The sequence below is a fragment of the Micromonas pusilla genome (genome assembly GCF_000151265.4).
Source record: "Micromonas pusilla CCMP1545 genomic scaffold MICPUCscaffold_12, whole genome shotgun sequence".
NCBI classification, from domain to species: domain Eukaryota; kingdom Viridiplantae; phylum Chlorophyta; class Mamiellophyceae; order Mamiellales; family Mamiellaceae; genus Micromonas; species Micromonas pusilla.
This window is the reverse complement of record NW_003315893.1, coordinates 512268-525422: the sequence shown is the minus strand read 5'-3', so window position 1 is coordinate 525422 and position 13155 is coordinate 512268. Positions and strand designations below refer to the sequence as shown.

General features: G+C 68.3%; 6 protein-coding genes across 6 annotated transcripts; 4 read left to right on the top strand and 2 right to left on the bottom strand.

The window, feature by feature from the left end:
• Positions 1-44: 44 nt before the first annotated feature.
• MICPUCDRAFT_52213 (uncharacterized protein) lies at positions 45-545 on the bottom strand (the record flags this gene model as incomplete). Its single annotated transcript, XM_003062346.1, has 1 exon — positions 45-545. One exon carries the CDS (start codon positions 543-545, stop codon positions 45-47), a length of 501 nt encoding a protein of 166 aa, XP_003062392.1.
• Positions 546-657: 112 nt separating this feature from the next.
• Positions 658-1719, top strand: MICPUCDRAFT_21326 (uncharacterized protein; the record flags this gene model as incomplete). The annotated part of the gene is made up of 1 exon (XM_003062586.1): positions 658-1719. The coding sequence occupies one exon, from the start codon at positions 658-660 to the stop codon at positions 1717-1719; it is 1062 nt and encodes a 353-aa protein (XP_003062632.1).
• A 2245-nt stretch (positions 1720-3964) lies between these two features.
• On the top strand, positions 3965-5245 carry MICPUCDRAFT_52210 (uncharacterized protein; the record flags this gene model as incomplete). The annotated part of the gene is made up of 1 exon (XM_003062585.1): positions 3965-5245. One exon carries the CDS (start codon positions 3965-3967, stop codon positions 5243-5245), a length of 1281 nt encoding a protein of 426 aa, XP_003062631.1.
• A 658-nt stretch (positions 5246-5903) lies between these two features.
• MICPUCDRAFT_21533 (uncharacterized protein) lies at positions 5904-8624 on the top strand (the record flags this gene model as incomplete). The annotated part of the gene is made up of 4 exons (XM_003062584.1): positions 5904-6362; positions 6555-7696; positions 7841-8394; positions 8455-8624. The coding sequence occupies 4 exons, from the start codon at positions 5904-5906 to the stop codon at positions 8622-8624; spliced, it is 2325 nt and encodes a 774-aa protein (XP_003062630.1).
• Positions 8625-10054, bottom strand: MICPUCDRAFT_68672 (uncharacterized protein; the record flags this gene model as incomplete). The annotated part of the gene is made up of 3 exons (XM_003062345.1): positions 8625-9431; positions 9577-9666; positions 9959-10054. The coding sequence occupies 3 exons, from the start codon at positions 10052-10054 to the stop codon at positions 8709-8711; spliced, it is 909 nt and encodes a 302-aa protein (XP_003062391.1). The 3' UTR covers positions 8625-8708.
• Positions 10055-10277: 223 nt separating this feature from the next.
• On the top strand, positions 10278-13130 carry KAP1 (kinesin II associated protein; the record flags this gene model as incomplete). The annotated part of the gene is made up of 3 exons (XM_003062583.1): positions 10278-10310; positions 10519-11958; positions 12042-13130. The coding sequence occupies 3 exons, from the start codon at positions 10278-10280 to the stop codon at positions 13128-13130; spliced, it is 2562 nt and encodes an 853-aa protein (XP_003062629.1).
• Positions 13131-13155: the final 25 nt, after the last annotated feature.

Here is a 13155-nt window from a genome sequence, read left to right as displayed (position 1 = left end):
GCCTGCGCTCGCTCGCTAAAGACTCGTCCTATCACCGCGCGCGCCTACGCGCTCGCGTCGTACCGCGCGAATAAGTTCGCGGGCGTCGTCATCGCCTTGAACTCCAGCGCGTTCCCTGAAGGATCCCGGAGGAAACACGCCACCTGCTCGCCCGGCTTCCCTTCGAACCGCAGACTCGGCGCCGTCTCGAACGACGCGCCTCTCTCCTCGCATCGCGCGACGAGCGCTCGAAACGACTCCGCGTCCATCGCGAGGCCAAAGTGCGGCACCGGTACCGGGTCGCCGTTCACCGCGTTGTGGCTCGTCTTCGCGTCGTAGCCTCGTACCAGGTGCGTCACCAGCTGATGGCCGTAAAAGTTAAAATCTATCCACGTCGCTGTGGAGCGCCCCTCGCGCAGTCCGAGGACGCCGTCCGGGCCGTAGAACGCCCTCGCCTCTTCGATATCGCGGACGGGGATCGCGAGGTGGAACGCGCACGCGGCGCGGATCTTCGCGTCCTCCGCGGGGTCGCGGTCCACGTCGAACGACGTCGACGCCGACGCCATCGCGCCGCCCGCGCGTGTCGTGAATGACGACAGCAGCACGATGATCGCGCGGGAAACGTGAAACGCAGATGATCGATCATCCCTCCCCCGCCACTCGTCGACCGCGCGCGCGATGCTCGCGACCTCGACCGCGCGCGTCCGTCTCGGCGGCGCCCCTCGCCGCGCGCCGCGCGCGCGCGGCCGCGCGCGGACGCGCCACGCGCTCGTCCTCACGCGCGCGGCCGCGAGCGGCGGCGGCGGCGGCGACGACGTCGACGAGAATGGCGGAGAGCGACGACCGTCGACGGCGTCGTCTACTAGCGCGCTGTCGCTCCTGTGTCCTCTGCTGAAGGTCTTCTCCGGCGGCGACGCCGCGGCGCCGCGGAACCGCGCGTTAGAGGTTACCACGAGCGGGCTCGCGTCCATGTCGCGCATGCCGCACGGCGTGACCGTGGACGCGGAGTGCGCCGAGCGCGCGCCGTCGTCGCATCATCCGTCGAGACGCATCGTGCTCTACGAGTTCGAGGCGTGCCCCTTCTGCAGGAGAGTCCGCGAGGCGCTCACGCAGCTGGACCTGTCCGTGGAGGTGCGGCCGTGCCCGAAAGACGCGCGCGTGCACCGCGCGGAGGTGGAGGCGCTCGGCGGGAAGCAGTCGTTCCCGTTCCTCGTAGACCCCAACGGCGACGGCGGCGACGGCGTCGCCATGTACGAGAGCGAAGACATCGTGCGATACTTGTACGCCAACTACGGCAACGGCGCGGCGGTGCCGGAGACGATCTTGAGCACGACGGCGCTCACGGGGTGGATGCCGACGTTGTTGAGGGCGGGGCGGGGGATGACGCGGTACGCGACCGCGCCGGAGTTCGGAAGAGCCGAAGACGACGACGACGGCGGCGGCGGCGGCGGCGGCGGACGACGACCGCTGACCTTGTACAACTACGAGGGGAATCAGTTCGCGCGCCTCGCGAGGGAGGCGCTGTGCGAGCTCGAGATCCCGTACGTGCTCGCGAACGCGGGGAAAGGCAGCCCGCGGCGAGCGGAGCTGACGGCCCTCGACCCCGGCGCGTCCGTGCCGTATCTGATCGACCCGAACACGGGGACGAAGCTGGGAGAGTCTGAGGAGATCGTCGGCTACTTGTTCCGGACGTACGGCGGCGAGGGCGCGGTCGCGGTCGCGGCGGGCGGCGCGGAGTAGTGCGCGCGGTGAAGCGCAGCGCTCGATACGATGACACGAACTACTAATCGCGCCCGCACTCGTCGCGTCACGTCGCGCAGTCGTACGTCTCGCTGCCGCTGGAGACGTCGTCGCCCGCGCCCTGTGAATGTCGGGGTGGAGTTGAAAGGCGTCAGGTGGAGTTGAAAGGCGTCGAGGGTGGGTATTGAAAGCGAGGGACCCTGGGCGGAGAGACGCGCCGGGCAAAGTCCTTAAGGATCGGCGTTCACCACGCGAACGCGGTCGTATGGGAACCAGTGTATAGAACGCACCTCAGCGCCCTCGCCGCCCTCGCCGTCTCCGCCGCCGCCGCCGCCGCCGCGTCGACACGCCGGCGGCGCCTCCATCTCCCGCGGGTTCTGGTTCGGCTTCGCGTGGTCGCCGAGGTCGCCGAGGTCGCCTATGTCGCCGCGTCCTCCTCCCCCGCCGCCTCCTCGTCGTCGAAACGCGCCGTCGAAGAAGGCGTGCTCGCGAATCTCCTCCCACCCCAACCGCCCTGTGAATGTCGGGGTGGAGTTGAAAGGCGTCAGGTGGAGTTGAAAGGCGTCGATGGCGGGGATTGAAAGCGAGGGACCCTGGGCGGAGAGACGCGCCGGGCAAAGTCCTTAAGGATCGGCGTTCACCACGCGAACGCGGTCGTATGGGAACCAGTGTGAAGAAGAACGCGCCCGACCCCAACCGCGCGAACGGATCCGCCGTCAGCAGCCTCGTCGTCAGATCTTTCGCCGCCTCGGCCAACGTCTCGTCGTCGTCGTCGTCGCCCGCGCGCCCCCACGCGCGCGCGTCGGCGTCGGCGTCGGCGTCGGATGTTGTTTCTCGAGGGAACCAGTCCGGGAACGGTCGCATCGCGCCGCTCGTGACGTTCTCGTACGTCGCGTACTGAGGGTCGTGCGGTGGAGTTGAAAGGCGTCAGAAGCGGAGTTGAAAGGCGTCGAGGGCCGGGATTGAAAGCGAGCGAGGGGTGGGCGGAGAGATACAAACGCCGGGAAGTAAAGTCCTCAAGGAACGGCGTTCACCACGCCGACGCGGTCGTATGGGAACCAGTGTGAGATAGAAGGACGCGCCTCGTTGGCGCCGCGAAACGGCGGCGTCCCGACGAGGCACTGATACAACACGCAGCCGAGCGCCCACGCGTCGAGCGCGGCGGGCGGCGGCGCGGGGACGTGGAGGTTGTCGACGCACCCGCCGGACGCCTCGTCCCCTCCGGGCTCGGACAGGATCTCGGGGGGGACGTAGTCGCACGTGCCGACGAAGGCGAACTGCGCTTTGCGGCGCGCGAGCTCGCGTTCGAAGAAGGATTTTCCTTTTCCCGCCTCCCCGGCGTCCCCGGCGTCCCCAGCGTCCCCATCCCCGTCCCCGTCCCCCCCGCTCGCCGCGTCCTCTAGGACCAAACAGCTCCCAAAATCCGTCAGCATCACGTGCCCGCGGTCGTCGAACAGCACGTTCTCGGGCTTCACGTCCCGGTGTATCACCCCTCGCGCGTGCACGCCCATCAACACGTCCAACAACTCCGCGAGGATGAACCGCGTCGTTCGCATCGGCACCCCGTGCGGCTTGAACGACGCGATGAGCTCGAACAGCTCGCCGCGCGCGCACGCCTCCATCCCCATGTACAGCGACTCCGCGTCTTGGAACGTGAACTGCAAGCGCACCACCCCGGGGACGTCCCGGCACGCGTCCATCGCGCACCGCTCGTGCTTCGCGAACGCGGCTTTCTTCTCTCGGATTAGCAGCGCCTTGGGCATCACCTTCAGCGCGTGCGTCGTCCCGGTCGCGTTCCTTCGCACGAGCAGAACCTCGGAGAACGAGCCGTCGCCGAGGTCTCTCAGGACCGTGAAGTCGCTCATGCGAAGATGGAGCTTCGGCGCGGGTGCGGACGCGGACGTCGTCGGGGCGTCGTCGTCGTCGTCGTCGTCGTTCGCGTCCGCGTTCGCGTCCGCGTTCGCGTCGCCCGCGACGCGCGCGTCCGCGGTCGTCGTCGCCGTCGCCGGGGGCGGCCCGCGTCGCGTCGCGGTCGCGTCGTCCATCGACGCGTCCATCGACTCGCGCATCGCGGCGGCGTCGTCCCCGCGCGCTCGCGTCCCTCCGTTGCCGAGGGTCGTCGTCGGGATCAGATTATTTGACCTCTCCCAGCCCAGAAGTTTGTTTTTCGACTTCGTGGGTGCCTACCTGACCGCCATTTCCGCCCCCGCGCCCGGCGAGGAGGCGCGCGCGCCGCGGCCGCGGCATGTTCGCCCCCGCCGCGCCCCTCCGGCTGCTCACCCTGACCACGATCTCGCACGACGACGTCGTCCCCGGGGAGGACTTCCACCTCACGCTCGCGCTGCACGCGAAGGACGCGGCGGGGGCTCCGCGCGATTCGAATCTCTCATCTTCCGCGTCGTCGTCGTCCGCGACGACGACGCCTCCGCCTCCGCCTCCGCCTCCGGTCGCCGTCCGCGAGATTCGCGTCGCGTGGCACGGCGTCGAGCGCCTAGACCCCGCGCGCGTCAAGCGCAGGGACGGGCACAGACGCGATGGGACAGGGCTCGGGCCCGGGGAGCGCTTCATCGCGCGGTCGCCCGTCGGCGTCGTCGCGCGCGACGTGATCGTCCCGATGGATCAGACGCGCGCGTTTCGCGTCGGCGCGAGGCTGCCGCCGGGGATCCCGCCGTCGTACGACCGCGGCGGAATAACGCGAATCAAGTACTACATGTCGTTCACCGCGATCGTGACGACGGAACGCGGAGGTGGACCCTCGCGCGACGGCGTCGTCGAGCACGTGGTCGAGCTCCCCGTGCTCGCCGCGGATGGCTTCGGCGAGAGCGGCGGCGGCGTCGTCGTCGGCGAGGGCGCGTCGCCGCCGCCGTCGCCGTCGGGACGCGAGGGAGGATCCCTAGGGTTAACGTTACTCGACTTGGACGCCGCGCGCGAATCCGGGAGCGTCGACGCGCCGCGAACGCCGCGGGTCGTGCCCCCCGCGTCGCCGACGCTCGCGGAGGCGGCGTCCCTGAGGAGCCCGCCGAGGAGCCCTCTCGCGTACTACGCGAGGAGCGGCGCGAACGGCGACGCGTCGTTCGACGCCTCGGCCGCGAATCACGACCGGATACCTTCGTTTAACATAACCGTCGGGGATGAGCGGTTATTACGCGTGATCGCGCGGCCGCCGCTGCCGCGCGTCCGCCCCGGGGACTGCGTCTCCGGGGTGTTCGATCTCAGGGTCGAAAACGAAGACGGCGGCGAGGACGGGAGGCGCGACTTGGGGGGAAGGCGCGCGCCGCGGTGCATTCGCGCGACGGCGACGCTCGAATCCGAGGAGGCGGTGTCGACCACCGCCGGACACGTCGCGTTCGAAGACGCGGAGGCGATGGGCGAGGTCATCTCGATCGTCACGCCCTGGGGTCACTCGGACGAGGACGTGAGGGACCTCAGGGAGTCGTGCTTCGTGTTGACCGTCCCGAAGGACGCGCCGGTGAGGTGCGTTCTTCTATCTCACGCCGGTCCCCGTACGACCGCGTCGGCGCGGTGAACGCCGATTCTTAAGGACTTTCTCTCCCGGCGCAGCTCTCCGCCCGCGCCACGGTTTCGATCCCGACACACCTCGACGCCTTTCAACTCCGCTTCTGACGCACCCCTGAACTCCACCCCGACGTCTGTTGCTTCGTGTGGACCCTCGACCCTAAGTTTCCGAACGGAGAAGACGCGCGTGCGGTGGCGGCTGCGGTTTACGTTTTTTTATCGCGAGAGAGACGGCGGCGGCGGCGGCGGCGGGGGCGAGGGCGAGGGCGAGGTGCGGATGGTGGAGTGGTCTCTGCCGCTGACGATGGGCGGGCGGGAGCGGCGCGCGCGATCGAGCGGGAGACGCGGAGGCGGCGGGTCGCTGGGCATCGTTCCCACGACCGTGTAACGCGACGACGGCGCGACTGTTTGCTCGATAGCGCACGCTCGCGCGACGACGCGACGCGACTTCAAACTCAACTCGAACCCGAACCCTGAGACGCGATCGACGCCTCGTCATCACACCGCGCCCGCGCGTCATGGCGAGCGAAGCGTCGGAGGCGTCGCTCCGCGCGCCGCTCCTCGACCCGGACGTCGCCTTCGCCGAACCGCGGCCGTCGACGACGCCCCCCCCGCCGCGCGACGACGATGACGCCGCCGACGATCGCGCGACGGAGTTGACCGCGACGATGGAGACCGCGATCGTCCTCCCCGAGACGGACGAGGAGCGCGCATCGGACGCGGGCGAGGCGGTGCCGTACGCGTCGTGGTTCGACAAGTCCGTCTTCTCGGACGAAAACTTCGACGCCGCGACGTACGTGGACGAACTCGGCGAGTACGTCGAGCTCGCGGACCTGCGCGCGAACTTGGAGCGGTACGACGCCGAGGTGGAGGAAAAGCTGCAGGAGATCGTGGACGAGGATTTCGACGCGTTCCTCAAGCTCAGCGAGGACCTCGTCGACGTCGAGGCGGTGACGCGCGGCTGGGACGAGCCCCTCCTCAAACTCGAGTCCGAGATCGGCGCGACGCGCGCGGAGGCGCTGAGCGCGCTGGAGGAGATGAACGATCTGCTGGAGCGCAAGCGCGAGACCGCGGAACGTCGCGCGACGCTGGAGCTCATGCTCGACGCGAACAACGTCGTGTCCAAGGTGGAGCGGCTCCTGGACGAGCTCGGGGGGGGGGGGGACGAGGGGATGAAGAAGAAGAAGAAGGCGCTCGAGGCGCGGCTCGCGGCGACAAACCTGGGCGACGGCGACGGCGACGGCGAGGAGGATGGGGAGGAGGACGACGACGATCAGATTCTGACGGAGGATGAGATCGAGGTGCTCCCGGAGGACGAGGCCGACCTCGAGTCGCTCGTGCCGCGTCTCGCGTCGTCCGCGGCGCCGAGCGCGCTCGAGCTCGCCGCGGAAGATGCGGGGACGTCGTCCGGCGGCGGCGGCGGCGGCGCGACGACGACGAGCGCGATCGCCGCCGAGTCGTGCGCGCGCGCGAGGCTCTTGGACCGCGTCGCGAGCGAGGTGAACCGGCTGCGGTACTACCGCGAGAAGGGGAAGGATTTACTTTTCATTCGGAACCTCGAGCCGAGGATAGACGCCGCGGAGGATACGCTCGCGTCCGCGGTGAGAGACGCGCTGTCTAACGCGACGATGACGACGCGGTCGAAAGACGCGCTGAGGCACTGCCTGAGCGCGTACTGCGCGCTGGGGAGGGTCGCGAACGCGGAGGAGATATTGCGCGTCGAACGCGTCGCGCCGGCGATCAAAAAAGTCGTCGACGCGCAGCTGGCGGCGGCGTCGACGTCCTCCGGGGGGACCGCGCGAGCGCGAGCCCAAGCGTCGTCGACTTCGGCGTACGCGTCGCTCGTGGACGCGTGCGCGCGCGCGGCGCTCAAGGCGTGCGACCTCGAGCTCGAGATCACGCGGGACGTCGACGGCGGCGACGCCGAGTTGGCGTCGGAGTACGATTTGCTCGCGAACTGCGTCTTGCGGGAGGTGGACGGCGCGGTCGCGGCGGCGAAGCCCGCGGCGTACTCCCCCGGCGCCCCGGACGCGTTCCTCGCGAACCATCTCGCGGCGATGGCGATGATCGAGTCGTTGGAGCGGCAGATGCCGAACGTGGAGGCGCTGAGGCGGTTTCGCGACTCGGACGCGATGTCGACTTTTTTGAAGCGATGGAACCTCAACGCGTACTACGCGCTCCGGTTTCAATCCATCGCGGGCGCGGTCGAGGAGGCGGCGTCCGCGACCGGGCCGCTCGCGCTCGCGGTGCGAGGCAACGCGGGAGGGTTCGCGACCGCGGTCGCGGCCGCGCACTGGGACGGCGTCGAGCGGTGCTGGTCCGAGGAGGTTTTTCTCCCGCTGTGCGCGGATAAGTTTACCAAGCTGACGTGCGACATTTTGAACCGGTACGACGCGTGGTTGATCCAGGGCTTGAACGGCGAGAAGACAGAGGAGCCTCCCGACGCGAGCGCCACCGCGGCGTCGGCGATCGGCGCCGGCGACGAAGCCGCGGGCGGCGGCGTCGACGAGTTTCCGAAACTCGTCGACGCGGACGCGGACGCGGACGCGACCGCCGCCGCCGCCGGATCAGTCAATCCGGGGCCGCCGTGGGCCGCGAGCGCGAGCGACGACGACCTCCTCGCCGTGCGCGCGGACGCGGAGAAGCTCGTCGCGCTCTGCTCCACGACGTTGTATCAAAAGATGCGCGACGTCCTCACCAAGTCGCACGGGGAAGAGTTCGCGGGGATGGCGATCGAGATCGTCGCGCAGAGCGTGGATCACCTAAACGCCGGCGGCGCCGAGGCGCTGACGCGACGTCTCGTCGGCGCCGTCGTCGACGCGTGCGGCGACGCGCTGAAACAGCTCAAGGGCATCACCGCGACGTTCCGCATGACGAACAAGCCGACGCCGACGCGGCACTCGCACTTCGTGCCGAACATCTTAGCCCCCGCGAGAACGTTTCTCGAGTCGCCGTCGACGACGTCGCTATCGAAGCAGACGCGGCGAGCGCTCGCGTGCGCCGTCGCGGACGGCGTCTGCGCCAAGTACTCGGCGCTGGCGTCCGAGCTCCTCGCGACGGTGAAAAAGACGGAGGCGAGCCTGAACAAGCTGAAGGACCGCAAGGCTGCCGCGGCGAAGGAAGGCGCGGGCGCGAGCGCGAGCGCGACGACGACCAAGGGTGGCGGAGACGGCGACGGCGACGGCGGAGAACTTGACGGAGACGACGCCGCCGCCAGAGCCGGGAGCGCGCAGCAGGGGCCGACGGACGCGGAGAAGATCGTGGCGCAGGTGACGCTCGACGTGAGGGAGTTTGGCGCGCAGCTCGCGGCGATGGGCGTGGATCCGGCGTCTCGAGACGCGTTCAAGGAGCTGTGGGCGGTCGCCGCGCCGGAGGGGGCGACGTTTTAGGAGGTCGTAAGTTGCGAGTAATAATTACAAAACGCTTCGAAGAAACTTAACTTCCCTTCGCCAGCCCGCGCGCGTCGCGTCGCGTCACGCCGTGGCCGCGGGCGTCGCCCCGGACACGATCGTGAACACGTTCACGTCCTGCGGCGCCTTCTGAGACATGCTCTGGGGCTTCCCCGTCGCGATCCCCTCCATGACGTACGAGTTACCCGCGCCGACCGCGGTTTTCCCGCTCACCTCGAGCTCCTGGCCGAAATCGTTTTCAAACGCCGCGCCGCTCACCGACGCGAGTTGGTTCGTGTTGCAGTGGAGCATGACGATCGGCGCGCCCGCCATGACGGCGACGCCCTCGCTCACGAGCCGCTTCGTCGGGTCCGGAGTCAAGATTTGGAACACGCACTCGTACCCGTCGTTCCACGACGCGACGTACTCGCACTCCCTCGCGAGCTTCGAAAAGTGCGTCTGCGAAACCGGAAACGACTTTAACCGCGCGAGAACGCCGCCGTGCGAAACCTCCTCCAACGCCGCCGGGTTCACCACGAGCTTCACCTTCTGGCCGTAGTGAAGGAGGTCGTCGTCGTACGCGTCGTGCATCGCGTTGGGGTTCGTGGGCGCGTACCGCTCCAGAGTGAACGTGTTCCGAGCGCACGGCGAAGTTTGGAACGAAGCCGACACCGCGCAGGCGTTCTCTGCGGGTCGCGGGTCGCGCGCCTCCGCGTCGACGCTGATCACCGCGCCCGTCCTGAGGTTCTCGAGCTGGATGACGTCGCCGAAGCGGACGTACTCGTCCGGGCCTTTCGTGAGCTCGACCTGGAGGGCGTGGGTTTGGGTTTCGTCGGGGTGGGGGGGCGGAGAGGTCAGAGAGGTCACGAGCGGGAGCGGGAGAATGAATTCTCACATTCCCACATTCCGTTCCGCCCTAAACGAGCGAACGCGTCGACGCCGCGGGACGCACCTTCTGGAGCGCGGTCGCCATGCGCTTGTTGAACTTGTCCATCTTGAGCGTGCCGGACTCGCGCTTTGCTATGTAGTCCTTGAGACGCACCTGGGGGGGGATCGCGCGAGGGGGGCGAGGGCGTCAGGTCGCGGAAGGATCGCTCGAGTCGAAAGGCGTCAGAAGCGGAGTTGAAAGGCGTCGAGGGCGGGGATTGAAACCAGCGAGGGACCCTGGGCGGAGAGAGACGACGACGGCAAAAGTTCTTAAGGATCGGCGTTCAGCACGCGAACGCGGCCGTATGGGGACCAGTGTGAGATCCCTCGGGCGCGAACGAGGGATGGAGGCGAAATGGCGGTGAGGCGAAATTTCACGTCGTTCGCTCGCTCGGTTCGCGACGCGCCTCGTCCATGGTGTCGTTCTCGTTCCAGTTCCCGATGCGGCACTTCCCCGTGTACCGCATCCCCCCGTCCATCTCCTGCTTCGTGTAGTAGTTCATCGCGTCGGCGTCGCCGGTGCGTGGCGCGCGCGTGGGACTCGAGACGCGCGGAAATAGGTTCCCCTATTTGGCTCGGTCAATCCGAGGCGAGCAGGTCGAAATCGTCAACGGCACGGTCGAGAAACGGCACTCTCTCGCTCGCGCGCGGCCTCGACGCGCGGCGGTCCACGGGGCGCGGCGCGCGTCCCTCGGGAAGCGTCGCGCGCGCGCGGAGACGGGCGCCATGGAGGAGGAGAAGAAGTACATCAAGAAGAAGGTGCGATCGAAAGCGCGTCGCCGAGCGCGTCGTATCGCGCGTCCCAACCATCCACCCACCGCGCGACGGTCGGACGATGCGACGAACGACGCGACGCGGGCGCTCACCCCACGACGCCCGCCCGCCGCCCGCTCGACCGACGACGCGACCGCTGATCCCCCGTATCGTCCCCCAATCCCCTCTCCCGTCGCCTCTCCCGCGCGCGCAGATCCGTCCCGGTACCATCGTCCTCGCGGACGCGCCCGAGCTCGCGCTGCTCGTCAACTACGAGCTCGAGGGGACGATGCGCGCGCCGGACGGGGTGACGATCATAACGGAGAAGTCTCGCGCGGTGAAGCGAGTCAAGGTGCGCGCGCTGGACGCGAGCGTCAACCTCGCGTCGCTCGCGGCCGAGATCGTGGAGAAGTGCAAGCTGATTCACCACAGCAAGGTTGCGCTCGTGGAGGAGCTGTTGGACGCGCTCAGGCGGCGCGAGCTCGGCGGCGGCGTCGGCGGAGCGCGGGGAGAAGCGCGAGAGAGAGGCGGCGCCGCGGCGACGACGACGACGACGCCGGCGGCGGATCCGCCGCGAGGCCGCGAGGGCGCCGTGCGGTCGTCCAGCGCCGCCGCCCGCGCCGCGCGCGCCTCGTTCTCTTCTTCCTCCTCCGCGTCGGGAGCGGCGATGGAGACGGACCTCGCGGCGCTGCGCGGGCGCGAGGACGAGCGCGTCGTTCGCGAAGCCGCCGACGCGGCGGCGGCGTTTACGACGCCGGCGCCGCGCGTCCACGTGCCGAGCGTTCGCGCGTCCCCGGAGCGCCTGGACGAGTACCTCGAGAAGCTGTACGAGGACGACATAAAGATCAAGGTCGAGGCGACGCTGCACATCGCGGCGTTGGCGAAGCGGGTGGAGACGCTGGAGGACATCTTGGCGCACCCGAACGCGATACTCGCCGTCGCGAGGACGTTGCGGGAGGACGGTCGGAAGAGCGTCGACCTGGCGACGAACATCGTCTCGGTGTTCTTCGCGCTGTCCAACTACAGCGCGTTTCATCACATCGTGATCGAGAACCAGCTCGGGGACATGACGATGCGCATCGTCGACCTGGAGGTGAAACGCGCGGAGGACCGGCTCGAGTCGCTGCACGAGCACGGCCCGCCCGACGAGTTCTCCCTTCGGCGGCACGACGCGGCGACGAGGAAACAGGACCGGCTCTTTTACGTCTGTTTCTACCTCCTCCTGAACATCAGCGAAGACCCGGCCGTGGAGCGGAAGATGAAGAAGCGCAACATCGTGACGTACCTGTGCAAGATGCTCGAGCGACGCAGCGTGGATTTACTCGTGCTGTGCGTCACGTTCCTCAAGAAGCTGTCCATCTACGGCGAAAACGTGCAAAAGATGACGGAGCTGAACGCCGTGGCGCGGCTCGCGACGTTCGTCCCCGGGGACGACGTCTTACTCCTCGTCACCCTCCGGCTGCTTCTCAACCTGTCGTTCGACGACGCCGCGCGCGCGCAGATGCAAGACGCGGGGTTGATACCGCCGTTGGTTCGCCTGATGCGTCATCCGCACTTCCAGCACGTCTCCATGGCCATTCTATACCACCTCAGCGTCGACGACGAGCGAAAGGCGAGCTTCCCTCCCGTCGTCACTCTTCTCACCCCACACTCGGTTTCAACGCTCGATCGACCGATGCGACGCCTTTCCTTTCGACCGACGCCTTGCCTTTCAACGACTGACTCACATCCTCTCAGGGCGCGTTCGCGTACACGAACGCGATGCCGACGCTGTTGGACTTTTTGCTTCAAGTCTCCGACCTGCACGCCGCGCCGGAGCTCATCGCGCTCGTCGTGAACCTGACGACGCACCCCCGGTGCGCGGAGGTGCTCTGCGACGCGGTCGTCGGCGCGGACGGCACGCGCGGGTTCGACGCGCTCGCGTCGAGAGCGATCGAACGACGCGACCCGCTCGCGATGAAAGTCGTGCGAAACCTCTCGCAACTCGACGACGTCTCGACGAAGAAGCGATTCGCGCCGTACGTCGAGCCGCTGATCGCGCTGTTGAAGTCCGAGCCGTGCGGCAGCGACGTCATGGTCGAGACGTTAGGGACGCTCGCGAACGTGCCGTGCGCCGAGGTGGACGTCACCGATCTCGTGATTTCGCACGCGGTGCTCGAGTTCATCGCGACGACGCTCGGGGACGACCGCGGGTGCGAGGACGACGTCGCGCTGGAGGCTGTCGTCTTCGTCGGCGCGGTGGCGTGCGATCGACTCGCGGGGGAGCTCGTGTCGCTGGGGCTGTGCGAGCGCGTGTACGACATGCTCAGCGCGAAGAAGGAGGACGACGAGTTCGTGTTGCAGATCGCGCACGCGGCGGGGCGGATGTTGCGGCACGAGGAGACGCGGGATTTCTTACTCCGCGAGACGCAGATCGCGTTTTACCTCGTGGATCTGCTTCAGGATAAGAACGACGTCGTGAGGAAGACGGCGGATCTCGCGCTGGACGTCGTCATGGACGTCAGCGAGGACTGGGCGGTGAAGATTCGTCGCATGAAGTTCGAGGCGCACAACCAAGAGTGGTTGGAAGCCGTCGAGGGCGTCTCCCTCTTCGGCGGCGGCGGCGAGGAGGAGGGGCGCCTCGGCGAAGAAGGGCACGGCGAACTCCCGCGCGGACAGTACGTCGACGAGTACGGCGAGGTATATCACCACGACGAGTACGACGACGAGTACGACGACGAGTACGACGACGACGACGGCGCCGGCGCCGGGATGCGAAGCGCCGGGTTCGTCTTAGACACCCCGGACCAGTACTTCGGCGCGAGCTTCAGCGAGTTCGACCGCTAGCTCGTCTCGTACGCGTTACTAGACT